Here is a 16,008-nt window from a genome sequence, read left to right as displayed (position 1 = left end):
TCTACAAAGAATCAATGAAGAATCCACAGTGAAATTAAGAAAACAATTCCATTTACCATAGAAGCAAAAAGAATAAAATACTTTGGAATAAATTTAACAAAAGAATTTCAAAACTTGTGTTTTGATCATTCTTTCCTCCTTTCTTTCTGCCTGTCTGCGCCCCTCCCTCCCCTCCCCCACCTCACCCCTACACACACACAGTAAAAAGGGCAGGTTTCTAGGTGCTACTTCATGCTTGGAAACAGCAGGCTGTGGCTGGTTAGCTCGCAGGAGACGTGGCCACACTGGGTGAACGGTGCACGTGCACGAGGGCGATGCGGACACAGGTGGAAGCGATGACAAGGGAGACAGAGCTGCAAAGGATGAGAGGGCCAAACGTGCCAGTGGGCGACCTCATGCAGCGTGGTACCTACCCAGATATGACCGCCTGGGGGGGGCTTTGACTTCTTCATCTTTATTATCTGCAGCTACATTTAAAAAGACAGAGAGAAAAAACAGAAAGGAAGAAGAGACAAAAACAGACTGGTTTTAACATGGTAAGTCCTTGTTGTGTTTCTCTTTTAAAAGACCACCGGGACAGAAAGACCACAGGACTTTGGCTTCTGTGTGTTAGGACTTTCTGAACCATCTTTCTCCAAACCAACCCTCCTCCAAAGTAGGTGCTCAGGGCAGGAGTGAAAAGGAAAAGTTACCACATTTTCATTGACTTTCTAAGGTCAGAGGCCCTGTGCTGACAGAGATACAGCAGACCCTGCCTCTGCGTCCCCCTGGAAACTCTGTGTGCAAGTCCTGGCTGCAATACAGCTGTCCCGGGCTCACAGCTCTTCACAAGGTTGCTCGATAAAGCGGTTTCCAGAGGGCACTCAATGGAACACCCACCGTAAAAGGAGAGCCAGCGCAGCACATGAACTTGACAGCACGTGGCTGAGGCAAGGCCACATCACACTGAGTCAGGGAGAGTGTCTGGCAGCTGTCTCTGTGTGACAATGTGATTCCCAGGCACCTTCCCCTGCCCCCCTTCACCGCCCACCCAGCACCCCACCCCCACCTGAGACCTCCCTAGTCTGGGCCCCTGTGACAGCGACCCGAGGCCCTGGAAGATGCAGCCAGAGTGTCTCAGGTGCCGTCTGCCTGCCGGAGGGGTCTCGGGTGGAGGGCAGCTACAAAGAAGTGACTGAGGTCAGGAAGCAGGGTGGAATCAAAGGTCGTGTGCCACCTGCCCTGGGCAATGTAGACTCTACTTCAAAAAGGGAAATTTTGCAAGTAAACAGCTAAAAGCAAACACCAGAGCTGCTGCCTGGACCTGGGGACAGCGGATGCTGCGCAGGAGGGGCTGGGAAGGCTTTAAAACCAACAAATTGCAGTCTCCTCTCCATACCCCCTCCCTCCCCAGCAACATCCTGGACCATCTAGGTTCTGGCTACCCCAGACTTGGTCAGATTTCCTCAGCTTTTTGCTTCTATTTGATTCAGACCAATTTCACCATTCATTGGCACCTCCTCTAAAGACCAAGGTCCCAAAGGAGGGAGGGCGGGGGAGGGGAGGGAGGGGAGGCAGGGGAGGGGAGGGGGCACCAGAGGTGGGGAGGTCAGGTGCAGAGGAGGCACTCAGCTCAGCTCCCAGTGCAGCTCAGGCACAGGTCCCCTCCACTTCTGTGGGCTCATCCTGCTAAGCCGACATGAGCCAGACTTCTGAGCCAGACCTCCGGGCACGCAGGGCCGGCGCACAGCAGCGTGAGGCTGCAGCACCGCGGGGTCAGCAGACACACATTCTGGTGGGGGCGGCAGGCAGCAGGCCGGGTAAGTAGGCTCCAGGTGGGAAGATCACATCTCATAGCGGGCCCTCCCCTGTGCACAGCATCAAGGCGCCCAAGGGTTCCTGGCTGGAAAGCAACATGCTTAGATCTACATTTTAGAAAGACAGCTTCCTGCAGGGCTGACTGGAGGAAGGTGAGTTCTGAAGCCAAGAGACACAAGAAGTGCTTTCAACAACCATGTCCTTGATAGGTCTGTGCTGCGCACGTACTCCTGGCTAGGCACTGACGCTCAAAAATGGCCCTAGCAACACTTCCAGGCCCACGTTGTCCTCAGAACTCCCCCTCCCTGCCACCTGTAGGCAGTGTCTCTGCCCCTGGACTTTGGGGCCTGTGGGGGCTCCAGCCTACAGAAGCAATGCTACATGATTTCAAGGCTAGGTCTTTAAAAAGATACAGCTCCACCCAGCTCTCCCTCCCCTGAATCCGGGTGCCACGTCGTGAGGAAGCCCAGGCCATGTGAGGAGGCCACATGAGGACGTGCTGGCAAAGCCGGCTGAGGTCCAGCCGATGGTCAGCTCCAGCCCAGACACATGAGCAAGGAGTGAGGGGCAGTGGGGGTGCTCGAGCAAATGGCCCAGGCTGCAGAGTCACCAGCAAAAATGTCCTTTCAAGCCACCACGTTTTGGGGTCACCTGCGGAGCAGCCACAGAGACTGGGACCACAGATAACAAGGCAGAAGTTTCGGCAGAGCTGAGACAGGAGGGTCAGTCCCTCTGGGTGGCCAGAGGCCAGGACAGGGCCAGGAGAGAGGGCTGGCTGGTGACAAGAGGCAGACCGTCAACTGCTCCTGGGGGCTTTCAATCCTCCCCAGGGGCTGAGATTCACTGCTGTGGGCACCTAAAGAAAAGTTTGCCTTAGAGACCACCTGGGGGCAACAGTGCATGAGGGTGGTGGAGGGGACGATTGTTACAGGTGGGACGGAGGACGAGCAGGGGACAGGAGGCGTGATTACAGAGTTCCAGGCAACATGGACATAGGAGACCCTACGCCACTGCCAGGCAGTAGGCAGGACTGATACAGAGTTCATAACCTGATGTCCGAGGACACCAGTAATCCCTGGAGATGCAGAATGGTTTCTGGAATGGTTCCTGGGGAGGGGGGTCCTCCGCGTTCATTCTCATGTTGGCATGTGACTGCGTGACCCCCTCCCCCGCCCAACATTCTTTACAGCTTTACTGAGATGCAAACACATACCACAGAAAGTTCACCCTTTTCATGGTTTTCAGTACATTCACAGAGCCGTGCAACCACTACCACCGTGGAATTTCAGAACATTTTCATCACCCTGCAAAGAAACTGACCCCCGGCAGCAGTCACCCACCTCCCCAGCCAATTCTGTCAGAGTGTTTACTGAGATTTGGCACAAATGTCAAATAAATTCAACCACCTGAGCTTGAGGCTCAGACAATTATTTTTTTCCCAAATAAAATGGGACAAATGAACCCACGCATGTATCCAGGTGCAGCACAGGGTCTGATGGGAGGACTGTGTGACCCTGAGGACCCCCAACAAAACAGCTTCTCAGTAGCCTTGTGGTCGGCACTGGCCTCATCTAGGACCTGCTGTGAGCGGTAAAGGAAGCAGGTGGTGACAATGTTCTGTTATTCTTCGGTCCTTAGCAGCGGGGCTGGGGGGTGGATCAGAGCCGCGATAAGGGCACCACGAAGGGTCATCTCCCATAAAACCTCCCTGCTCCGCCCACAAGGAAAACTACAAACAACGCCCGACCCAACAGCCATGCCAGGGCCCAGACTGGGTCCTCCAGATGCCACAGACCAGCCAGGTTCCTCGGAGCAATGGCTGATTCCAGGTTTGGGGCAGGAACTGGACGGCAGGGACTGGATGGAAAGCTCAGAGCTCCTCACCACACCAGGGTCAAGGGCCAGTGAGACTGCTGTGCTGAGCCAGGAGGTCAAGAGCCGACTGAAGGGGCTCCTGCCGGCCGAAGGGACAATGGGGCCCCAACCAAGTGAGCACAGCAAAGCTCACATGCATGTGCTCAGGACGACATAGAAACAAACGTGCTCACTGCCGCAAGATGCTGGGAACCAGTTCTGAAAATTAGCAAATAAAGAGAAACAAGCAAGGGTTTACCTGCCTACCCCTCCCAAACCTTAGTGCTGGGTAACCGAGCAGCATCTGTGGGGAAGTCTCTGCAGAGAAGCAAAGGCGGACAGGGCATCATGCTCTGTGGCCGTGACTGATGGGCCCGGCAGCAGGTACCATGGCTGCTACCATCCAGAGGCCAGCTCACAGCCGTGCCTCCTGGAGGAGGAACACAGCTGTCCTGTGAAAACAAAAGACCAAACCTGGATCCGATTATCTTTTTAAAATGTTCTCTACAGAGCATCCCAGACAGAAGCGGCTCAGCAGCCTGATGACGTCTAGATTCTGCGTCTCTAACTCACCGTGCACACGCTGTTCCTGGCCCACTGACCACAGTGCAGTGCAAACAACACAGTTTCAACAACAGATACATTCCGAGGAAAAAGAAGTTGAGAGCCTTTGGACTAAAAAGACAAGTCAATAATAGCAAAAAGTCACGGAGTGCGACCTGTAACGGGATCCTGATTTAAGGAAACAAACTAGCCAAAAGGTTAGGAAATGGATGATACGGTTAGAAACTCACGCAGAACCATGGATTTCTTATGGGTGGTGATGGTATAAAGCCTTATCTTTTAGAGATACATTATAAACTATCTACAAATAGAAAACGTCTGGGACTTGCTTCAGAAACAGCAGAAAGAGGATGTGAGCGGGGTCCGGGGTAACTGCAGGGGGGTCCTGGGCACACATGGAGCTCCATTCCGCTCTGCCTACTTCTGTGTGTTAGAAACTCTCCGCAGTGAAAGGTGAAACGGAGATGCAGCCCCTTCAAGGAAGGCGCCTGACCTCACTCCTGGTCCACAGCCCTTCCCCCTGGTCTCCACAGCACCACCCACCTGGGCATCCCAGGAGGGACCCGCCCCCAGCCCCGCCTCCATAGACACAAGGGCACACAAGCTGCAGTGGAATGAGAGGTTTTAAAACACCCGATCCTAACTTTGAAAACGATCCAAGTTTTGTGATAGGAGACTGCCTGGAAAAGAAAAAACCGGAAAAATACACCAAGAAGTTCAGAGCAGTCACCTCAGGCAGTGGGACAGAAGCTTTCAGTTCTCTCTGCACCCCTCTGTCTTCCCCACAACGTCTGCGATGAGGGTGTGCTGCTCCTCGTAGTAAGATAACAAACTGGATGTGTAAATTTTTAAATAACTGCTTTTCCTTCTTAATACCATCTACGTTTCTTTAACCTTAACTTTCAAGTTTGATGACCTTCAAAATTGAAAACCTCTATAAAACATGGGGGAGAACACTTGAGCTCTTTCTCCAGGCTGCCTGACCGTCCAACGAGAACACTGAGAACAGGGCTATTCAAAAGTTTCTTCTTGAGTTATTTTAACGTACACGGCCAGTTTGCCAGCAAGTCTGCCTCCAGAGGCCGGGCATCCTCCCCAGGGGCTCAGCGCAAACCTCCAGGGAGCGGAGGCCGGCCACCTGCCCGGGGCTCTCAGAGCTTCCTGGCCTGCGCTGCTGGGCTTTCCACAGCCCACCTGCCCACTGCTGGCACATGAGAGGAAACAAACCCACATGTGTCATTAAAACCTTCCCCTGGGAAGATGCCGGGCCCTGGGTATCTCAAACATAGCAAACGCAAAAATAAATAAATCTGATCTGGACTCAAGTATTAAAACGTGCCAACTATGAGAATCTCAAGAATTCTCAAACTCTCAGCTGGTGTGAGGGGACCAGGAGCAGGGATAGTTTAGAGAGGATTCTCCCCGAGGCCACAGCGCAGCGGGCCCTAGAGTCCTGCATCCAACACCAGAGCAACAGCACAGAGCGGCGTAGGCTGAGGAGGGCCACCGCCATGAGCGGCCATTAAATATTAAATGTTAAATATTAACCCTAGTCTGCTGCATGACCTGGAGGCCCCACACCTGCTATATCTGGCATCACACATCATCACTGCCCACACGATTTCAGACAAGGTCACCAGCCCCGTCTCACGTTGCCGGGCCCAAGGCAGAGGAACAGGAAGCAACCAGGCCATGGAGTCCTCTCCAGGCCTTTCTTCCTTCCCTGGTGGGGGATGAACGTCACCAATCACCCCACGCTGCCCACTCTGCAGGCGGCTACGAGATTCTGCGCCAAATTAAAGGTGAGGTTCACAGGGCACAGATCGCAGAGGACGGGGCAGGGACTGTCGAGCAGAAAGCCCTCAACCTGGAGAAAATTAAGAGCCAGCTCTTCCCCTTGTAAGGGATCCAGGCCACAGAAGCCCTGCTGTCCAGGCGACAGAACCAGCATGAGCTCTGGTGTGATCGCCCAAATGACAGCTGGGAGGACGGCCTCACTGGGAAGGAAAAACAGAAACACACCAGAAGCAGACAGTGGACAACACTCTGCAGTCTGAGTGACACTGACTGGTCTCGGCTGCTCATCAGAGCCGGAGGCCGGCCTATTTTCTAGAAAGACTGAAATCAGCATACACTCGAGTCCCTCTGAAAACAGAAGCCACACAAGAGGACTTGCCCAGGGAAAGAGAATAACCATCAGGAATAAAAAGGGCAGGGCAAGGCCTCAAGCCCGCACGGGTCCCAGATCTAAACAGACTCTGGAGAAAACGCTTCTCTAAGCAACAGCGGAGACTGAACACACACACTCAGACGAAGTCAAGGTGAGAGCTCAGATCTAGTGACTAGAAGACTCAGAAGCGCAGCACCAGCCCCCCAGCCAGAGAAGCCACCAGCCTGCACCTCCGACAGTCTCAGCTTGGAGGGAGTGTTTCAGAAGAAAAGGCAAAAACAGGACAAGTATTTCTACCTTTTGAGCCTCCAAAAAGCAGCATGGGCTGAGCACAGGATGCGTCCCACCGTTGCTCATGGACCCCACGCGCCCATCCAGGGCCTGCAAAGCATGACTGCAGGTGAATGTTTAACCAGGTATGTGAGAAAGTCCCAGATAACTCAGCCTCGGGGGAGTGGAAAATGGGAAGGCTGTGTTGTGTGTGACAAGGTCAGAGATAAAGCTGCCCTGGCAGGATGCACCGTCTCCGCCTCGTCCAGCCAGACAGAGACCAGCAGATGCATCTCCCACCGCGACTCAGCACCCACCGTGACAGCAGTCACAGGGAAGGCTGCGTCATGAACAGTTAATAGTTCGCCCAAGTTCCAGTGAAAAACTACCGCCTGCAAGTGTCTCACAAAATACAGTGTTGAGTTCAAGTCACTGAACGCACTGAAAACACCGGCATCGGTGACAGACACCAGCACCACTTAGTGAAACAAAAACCACCCAGTTGACGTTGGACTGAGGCCACGCCGGCTCCTAGGAAGCCCGGCGGAGCTCTCCTGCTGAGTCACTGGCCTTTACTGCCAAAGCTCTCTTGCCCACCTGCGAAGACGCGGCGTTTCAGGTTCAGCTCGTTGGCCGTGCGGACCTCGGTGCAGAGCTTCAGCATCAGCAGCATGGTCATGATCATGATCACGCTCTGCCAGAGCAGCGGTGACTCAAAATGCCTCCCAAACCTGTGAGAGCAGAAGTCACAGCGTCAGGACGGTGCCGACACCCACCTCTGCCTGCTCAGGCCTCAGCCAGGCCCCCACAGCCACATCCTGAGCAGCTCCCGGGAATGCAGCCCCTGGCCTCCCAGGCCTTTTCTCTCTTCCCTGTGGACAAATCTGAGGTGGGACAGAGCTGGAATGGGAGGGGCTGGGGGTACCCCTGGATGGCCAGATGGGGGCGAGCACCACCTCGGCCCAGAGAGCCCTGGGAATCACGTGCAGAGCTTCCCCCAATGCTGCTGGGACTCTCCCAGGGACACTGACAGGGTGTGAGAGGGTCTCCTGAGCCACCTCCAGCATGGCCAGATGTCCAGCACCCTCCTGCAGAGGCCCAGCCACAGCCAGGTTCTAGACCATCTGTTTACCAGGAAGCCTTGTTCCAGAGTTCAGGGAACAGCAGCAGCCCTGCCTCCTGCCTGCAGGGAGAGGAGTCTCTGGGCCAGAACAGCCCAAAGTGTGAGCAGGGGAGCAGGGCCAGGCACCAAATTTCCACTTACCCCTTAGCAGAGAAGGCAGCAGCCCCCACCCTGAGCCTACATCCCTGACCCCCACCCAGGCCTCTTCTCCGAGCCCTGCCCCACCTGCCTCTCTGAGCTCCAGGCCCCCAGGTCCCCAGGCCCCCAGGCCCCCAGGCCTTCCCGCTGACTTTTTTCCAGTGTGTTGAGCATCTCACCGACTCAACAAAAAGCTTCTGGAGGCCAGAACCACAATCCAGTGACTGGCACCAGCTGGGCTCATCAGCAGACCCCAGACCCCAGACTCCAGGGGCTGACAACAGCACCCACCATCTTCCACGCACCGGCTGTGGAGCTGTGACATGCAATCCAGGCCAGCCACAAGCACAGCGCCCGTCAAAGCCCAGGCCTCAATTCTAGCCTGGCAGTTCTAGAGCAGAGACCCCCGGACAAGCTGCAGTGTGGTCTGACACATGCTTCCCAAACCTGAGCTGGTGGCCGAAAGGTCAAAGTTGGGAGGCCCTGGATGGCAGTCAGATCTCCCGGCTTCTCCTGGACAGGAGACATGGAAACAACCACCCAGCTCCCCTCCCTGTTTGCCTCTCTCTCTTCACCTGTCCCTCCAAGGAGAGGGTCACTGAGAGTTGGCCACTGGGGCCATGCAGTGCTCTGCCACAGGCTGCACTGTGACCCACCACCTCCCAGCTTCATCTCTTCTGTAAAGTGTAGCTACAACCCCTATGGCTGTCTGAGGACATTTCTAGCCAATTCTAGAAACTGGTCCCCACTGGTCACCTAGCTGACCTTACGGGCTGACTTATCCACAGGTGAAAGTCAGAGGAGACAGAGAAGGTTCCATGTCAGGTTGGGGAGACTGGAGCAGGTGAGCATCACAATAACCAATTACTCTACGGGTCCCCACACCATGCTCACACCAGTTAGTTGCAAGGCTGAAGACAAGCAGTTTTGGCCATTGTGTAACAAATGCCACTTCTGGCATCTTAAATGTTCAACAGAAACAATGAGTGACCAGAAAAACTGTGGGAGAAAGTATCAAGGTTTGTGCTTCCCTTATACTGTGCACCAAAAGTCAAATCTAGGTGAACTCAATATTTACAGGAAAAAAGGCATTTAAAGTGAAGCGAGAGAGGACAGGTGAACGTTTAATGCCTTTAGGGTAAAGACAGGTTAAACAAGATATTCCAAAAAGCACTTTTCACGAAAGATATACAAGTGACAAGATAACTAGGAAACAAAGTTCAATGTCACTAGTAATTTTTAAAAGCTAATTAACTTTAAAAGATACTATTTTTTACTTAAATTAGTTCAGCTTCTTCCTTCAATGCTAACAGTCTGCACTGGCATGGATGTCACAGAGCACTTTCTCTCCTGCCCTGAGAACACGGTTGGCAAAGCTCTTCTGCTGCAAACGATGGAGCAGCCCCCTGGACAGCATGGGGCCTGGGGCTCAGAAGGGCCAGTCTAAGAGATTCTCCCTTGGTGGCAGCGCACTGTCTGGCTCCCAGGGAGATGCACACTACAGAGAATGTGCCGCGTTCCACCAAGCCTGAGCCAAAGTTTCTACAGGGACCACCTTCTCCACCTCTTCAAAGCTCACATGGAAGCGAAGCTGTGCATCCACTTCCTTGTGAGAGATGGCCCTTCCCTGGCGACACAATGTCACTATATCCTGGATACAACTTTACTATGTCTCCAGTACAATGTCGCCACATCTCAGATACAATGTCACTGTACTTCTGATACAGTGTTGCCACATCCCTAGTACAAAGTTACCATATCTCTGATCCGCTGTTTTCATCATACAGGGACGGGAACTCTTAGTGAATACATGTGGCTCTGGGTCAGAATACCCTGTGGCACTGTCCTCACACCCTGGCCCCCTCTGCTTCTCCTTACAAAATCGCTTAGCCCTTCTCCTGGCCCCACAAAGGCCAGATCCTGCACATCAGCATTTATATGATCTGCTGAATGCTGATTCTGCAAAAGGATGGTAAGGACTGTAAGAAACAAAGACATTAGTTTCACAAGTTTCAGAAAACCTGGGATTTCCACAGATTGGTCAGCCCCTCCTGCAGTCCTGCAGAGCCACTTATGTGCCTTGCACCCCAACTCTCCACGGGGCTCCCCAGGCAGGCTGGGGTTCTGAGGACTGCATTGCTGGCCAGCCTTGGGAAACAAACTCTTCATTTCTTCCAACTCCAGCACTGTTCTAGTGCAGATCCAGCTCCCGTCCCACCTGAAACCCACCACAGCCCCCCCTCACCCACCACAACCCATGTATATGCATCTGGTACGTTCCATACAGCACTTCTGCTAAAGTATTAACCCTGCAGCGTCTGGCCCAGTGTTTGTCTCATGGGAAACCTTCAAAAACCTATTAAATCAAGTGGGCTGCTAATCTATGAAGCCTGGAGGGACCCAGGAGTGGGGGCTTCAGAAGCTCCAGAGAGAGGAACAAAGGGGAGCAGTGCATCAGCCTCAGAGCAGTGGGATTTGAGGACCAGCTGGGCAGAGAGGTGCACATTTGTCACAAGTCATAGACGGAGCCCTGATTTCTGCTGGGCTTTACCACGCAAGCCCTGCCAGGTATGAAGTGCGGGGAAACGCATCCCAGGTCAGAGAGACCCTCGAGAAGAGGCCAGCACCCTCCGCCAGCCCTCCCTTCATCCCCAAAATTCTACAGGTTTGTGGAATCCTGGCTGAAGCCCTGTGTCTTCGCACGGTAGCCATTGAACACCAACTCCACGGGAAAGGAGCAATCGGATATGCAGACATAGGCGTGCCAGTGGACACAGTTTAGAATTCCACCAAAGGAATTTCTCAAAGTCTCAGGCCCTGCAGTGGAGAGAGAACTCCAGGTCCAAACGCCTTAAGTGCCAGTTCAGCCCAGAAGCACTGATGCGATGGCACTCAAAAAACTGGTTTAATTTCTCATCAGATATTTACATGTAAATTAGATATTCTATTTTCTTTTTGCAATTTTAAATGATAAGCATATTGGAGGGAAAAGATCTCTCAAGGGAGCTATTTTCCCATAAAGTAATCCAACCTCAGGCAATCCTCCTCCAACAGAAAACTTCCCACAGCCTAAGGGAGACATGCTTCCCAACCTAATACCCTGAGCCTGGGCTGGGAGCTCCTGGGGCAACCCCCACCCCCCACCGGCGTGCTCACCACACCCTAGCATGCTCAGGGTTAACAGCGGTGTTGCACACAATTATAGTTTGTGACCTGCTTCTGTTCAACCTGAGGCTTAATTACAGCCATCTGAGAAAAGGGAAGTGGCCCGGGAAAGGAGAAATCTTCAGTATGCTATTTTTCAACTTGTGCTAAACAAACAAACAAAAAAAGCGCCCTCCGACCCCTCGCTCAGAAGTAGACCAGCCCAGAGACAGGGCTCAGAGGACAAGTTCCCCCGGGCGGGGAGTCAGTTGACTCACCAGCTCACTTTCTAAAACCCCAAACCAGGCAAAAACCCCGAGCAGACTGAATGTGAAGGAGTCGAGAACTTCTGGACTCAGGACTCACACCCTGATGACCTCAGTGGAGACATCTACACAAATTCATCAAACGGCACACTTAGATTGGGTGGCTTTATTTCATGTAAATCATACCTCAGTAAAGCTGACAAAATCAATTAGCAAAAGAGCACAATTACTCAAATAGTGACCAAAAAATCAAAAGGAGGAGCCAGAAGCAGTGCTCTGGACACCAGCTGCCCAGAGCCCTTGTCCTCGCCCCTGCCCAGGCTGTCCTGTCACGCTGGGACTGTCTGAAAGGAAGGAAAGGTCCAGACTTTTCTGGCCTCAGAATGAGGCTACGAGACCTCTTCTCATTTCCTCTTAAACTGCACCCTCCCAATTATGTCTGGCTTCAACAATTGTTAAAATTACCTCCGAGTTCCTTACCAGAATGCAAATAGTAATAAGCGGAAGTTGGGCTGGAAGGAGGAAGAAAAAATAGTCTCTTAAGTATTACCCAGAAAGTTGACTTCCTACTTAAAAAGAAAACAGCACACACGACAGAGACGGCAGGAAGGACAGCCCTTTACGGCAACCCCTGAGCTCGCCTTCCTGCCGGGCTCAGGGGTCCCCTCCTGAGGGGCCTCCCTGCCCAGTGGGATGTCCTTCCCATGCTGATAACCACTGGCATCCCTCTGATCACTCCGTTCTCCCGCCCAGCCCCCATGTGAATTCCTGAGGGCAGGGACCCCGTCCTGGGACGAAGCCCCGCAGAGAAGGCTCTGGGAAAGTCTCCGATGAACGTATGGGCCCCACCAAATGAAGAAGCAGATCTGAGATTACGTGAGCTTCTTCACTCCAGTCCCACCATTTTCCCTGGGAAATAATCTCACCCAGTTCACCAGCTCCTTCCTAGGAAGTACAGACACTTCCGCCCCGCTGGCCTCACTCAGAAAAGGAAAAGGCCATCTCGCCGGGAGCACCCCCGCAACTTACCAGAAGAGTATCCGTAAAATATTGGCCACCAGGAGCACCAGACACACGTAGGTGGAGAAGCCCTCGGCGTTCTGAGTCCTCCGGATGTCCCTGTACTGCGGGATGTACGGCACAACCCCTCCGAAGACCATGGCCCCAGCCGCCCCCCAGGAAACCAGCTGGTGCAGCGGGACCAAAAGCCAATCCAAGCCTTCTGCTTCCATCCCGAACGCCTGTGTGGCCCTGCCGGCAGGCTGACGTCCACCTGGGCCAAGCGCCCTCCGCGCTCACAGGCTCCCGGCACGCGCGCTGTCACGCAACATGCCGCTGCTGCCCGGCGCAGTCCTCCTCCGTAGGAGCCTGGCGAGAGAGGGAAAGCGGTGAGGGACTCGGAACCCTCCTGGAGGCCGAGTGGGGCCGCGCTCGGCAGGACGCGCCCCGGGCGCACCGCGGGGCTCACGGCTGGGGGGCCACCCCCTCCCCGGACACGCACGGCTCCGGGAGCTCTTGGCGCGCACACCGGCCTCCGCTCGGGGTTGGGGGCGGGGCCGGCCCGGGGTGAACACCAAGTCCCGGGGTGCGGGCTCGGTTTTGGGGGAGGGGTCGCACAGGCCGTGGGGGATGAGGGAACCCCCTGCCCCAGGGGGCCCGGACCGAGGTGGACGCTCAGTCGGGGAACGTCCGCCCGCACCCCGACCCCAGGCCCGGCGGACCCAGCGCTGCGCCGGCATCCACGCGCTCCGCCGACCCCGCCCAGCCTCACCCGTGCGCAGTGCTCCCCGCCGCCCGTCCCCCGTCTGTCTGTCTGTCCGTCCGAGCGCCGGCCCCGCCTCGGCGTGACGTCACGATGCGTGGCCCCTCCCACGCCGGGCGGCCGGTCGGGCACCGCTGGGTCCTAAAGAGCACCGGCAGGTGGTGAAAGTGGAGGCGGGCGCAGAGATGAGGTAAGGGGTCGAGGGTCGCGGCGAGGCCGCTCCGCCCTCCCAGTGCGCGCTGCCCCACGGGCCCAACCGGCCTGGGTTAGGCAATACCTGCCTGGCGGGGCCGCTCCTTCTCGGCCAGGTGCCCACGTGGACGCGGCTCCACCTGTCCCGCGGCGAGTGGTCGTGTAGACGCGGCGCGCCGTCCCCGAGAGCGGAGGATGGGGTCCTGACGCCGCCCCGGGGACGACCCCTCGTGGGGGTCTGGCGTCCGGTGCTTCCAGGAGTCTTTCCACCGTCCATTGTCTGACCGGGCCTGTGGGGCTCCCTGCCTCGACCCAGGGGATACCTGACCAGCGGCGCTCAGAAGTATGCAGAGGGCCGGGGAGTTCAGGCCAGGCTGGGGGCCGGGGGCGCTCTCCTCTGGGGAAACGAAAGCCCACCATGCCGCCTGGAGCCTCTGAAGGCCCACCTGTCTCTTCCGGCCCAGGCCAGCAGCAGCCAGGACTGGCCTCCCCAAATGCGTGAGATACTGAAGAAAGTGCTGGACGTTGGACTCTAATCTGCTAAGTGTTTCATAGCTTTATCTCAACCGCACTTTCTGTGAGGTGCGTCAATATGTGCCCGTTTACACAGAAATAGGAATTGCTGGTTGTCACCTGACCAAGGTGAGCCCCCAGGGCCTCGAGCTCGAGGGAGAGGGAGGTGCTCAGGACACCGGTGCTGGGGGAGGGGTGGACCTGAAGCCCAGGTCAGGTGGGAGGGGGGCAGGGAGGACCCTGTGAGAAGACCTCCCCCCGCCCCGCCCCTGACCCAGGACCTTGTGCGGGCGGGGCTCAAGGCAGAGAAAACCAATTGCAGGCCCTAGATTCTGTCTACAGAATAGCTCCCCTCCTGGCTCCCATCTCCACCACAGCAAACCCAAAGCACCCCAAAAGGGAAGGCCTGGTGGAGGAGAGAGGAGGGCCCCAGGGTGGGGGTGGGGAGATACCTAATCAGCCAGCCTCCTACCTGGACAGTTTCGTGGGAAATCATAAGAACAGTTACCACCTCACTAAGAGCAACTCGCAAACAAACCTGGCGATAAGGCAGGCCCTTGATCAGACAAAGAGTATCTCTCACTCTCCAGACGCTGAGGCCAGTGTATTTCTGAGTCATCACTATTCAAAGCATCCACCAGAAAGACTGAGAACACAGCACCAGCAATGTCTAGGGAAATGAAACACACACACACACACACACACACACACACACAGAAGGACATCCAGGCCAAGCTGGGCTAAGAAACGTAGATGCTCCTCCTCAGCCAGATTGTCCCCCAAGCTCTGGAGCCTCCAGAATGGTCTACTCTCTCTCTTCTGTAAGCAACAGAGTAAGAATACAGGCTTCCATCCCATCTCACTGGAGCACTGGGGTCACAGCATCTGGCCCTGTTTGTCCTGGCAGATGTGGGCAAACAGGTGCCAGCCCCTGGCCAGATGCCACTCTGGATCCATCAGTTGTGCTAGTTGGAGGACCCACACTAGCGAGCACCTCCAGAGTCCAGCCAAGGGCATGCAGTCTTGCATTCTTGGTCCAAGGCTTCACCTCACAGAAGTGGCTTGTAATCCTTTCAAACCTGTCTGGAATCAGAGGGGCACCTGCTGGTCCAGAACCATCAGTCAAGCAGAAGGAAAAATGGCTCATCTGCAATGCTGCATGTTCCCTGGCTGCCTGCATCCCCAAACAGAAAAGAAAAAAAAAAAAAGCCAACCAAGCTGTGCTAGGCTCAAAAATAGCCAACTATCATCTACTAACCCCAGAACCTGTGAATGCTACCTTATGTGAAAAGGAAAAAATTGCACATGTGATTAAGTTAAGGATCTGGAGATGAGGAGGGGGCCCTGGATGACACAGCCCCAGACATCAGTGCCATCACACATGTCTTTGTAAGAGGAAGGCAGAAAGAGACACACAGAGGCTGCGTAAAGATGGAGCAGAGAGATTGAAGACGTCGCCTGAAGTTGGAGGGATGCACCTACCAGCAAGGAACGGTGGCAGCCACCAGAAGCTGGAAAACCACAGAATGAATTTTCCCAGGAGCCTCTGAAAGGAGCACAGTCCTGCCACCACCTTGATTTCAGCCCCAGTAAACTGATCTCAGACTTCTGGCTTCCAGAACTGTGACAGGATAAATTTCTGCCACACAACCCAAGCACGGGGCACAGTCTTTCATTTCTGGGGGGAACAATTTCTGCACTTTTTTGCCACCCAGCTTGTAATTTGTCACAGCAGCCACCAGAAACTAATACGGAATACTTAAAGTGATGGAGAAACTCCTCCTCAGGAAAAAACAAAACCAAGGGAATTTATTGCCAGCAGACCAACCCCATAAGAAATGTTCAAAGGAGTTATTTAGGCAAAAGGAAAATTATACCGGGCAGAAACTTGGATTTACATAAAGAAAGGAAGTGGCCAGGAGAGGGAATAAGTGAAAGTAAATCTTTTTTTTCTTATTCTTAATCTAAAAGAATACTGTTTGCTTAAAGCAATAAAGTAGCAATGTACTGGGTGATTATAGCACATGAATAAATGAAATGAATGACAAGGGATGTAAGGGAGGAAATGGGAATATTCCCTTATATGGTACGAGCACTACACATGAAACCGTAAATGTTATTTGAAACTGAACTTAGATAATTTCAAAATGTATATTATAAACCGTAGGGCAACCACTAAAAAGGTTTTTATTAAGCACAAATAAAGACAGGAGAT

At 54.2% G+C, this 16,008-nt stretch overlaps 1 protein-coding gene across 5 annotated transcripts in view; it reads right to left on the bottom strand.

The window, feature by feature from the left end:
* Nucleotides 1-13,244, bottom strand: part of SLC66A2 (solute carrier family 66 member 2) — a 40,825-nt gene extending 27,581 nt beyond the window's left edge. Inside the window, exons 1-5 of one of the 5 annotated variants that reach the window (XM_072952365.1) lie at nt 13,098-13,244; nt 12,356-12,694; nt 7,253-7,386; nt 6,683-6,766; nt 414-467 (exon numbers count right to left, since the gene is read on the bottom strand). In XM_072952365.1, the coding sequence (XP_072808466.1) occupies nt 414-467; nt 6,683-6,766; nt 7,253-7,386; nt 12,356-12,558 (475 nt within the window). In that variant the 5' untranslated portion in view covers nt 12,559-12,694; nt 13,098-13,244. Of the gene's footprint in view, nt 1-413; nt 468-6,682; nt 6,767-7,252; nt 7,387-12,355; nt 12,695-13,047 lie in introns of all 5 variants that reach the window. The other 4 variants (XM_072952366.1, XM_072952367.1, XM_072952369.1 and 1 more) reach the window with 4 other exon arrangements.
* Between the last annotated feature and the right edge of the window lie 2,764 nt (nt 13,245-16,008).

Source organism: Vicugna pacos, chromosome 30 (genome assembly GCF_048564905.1).
Source record: "Vicugna pacos chromosome 30, VicPac4, whole genome shotgun sequence".
In the NCBI taxonomy this organism is placed as follows: domain Eukaryota; kingdom Metazoa; phylum Chordata; class Mammalia; order Artiodactyla; family Camelidae; genus Vicugna; species Vicugna pacos.
Note: the sequence above shows the minus strand (reverse complement) of the source record. Positions and strands in the feature narration are given on the sequence as shown.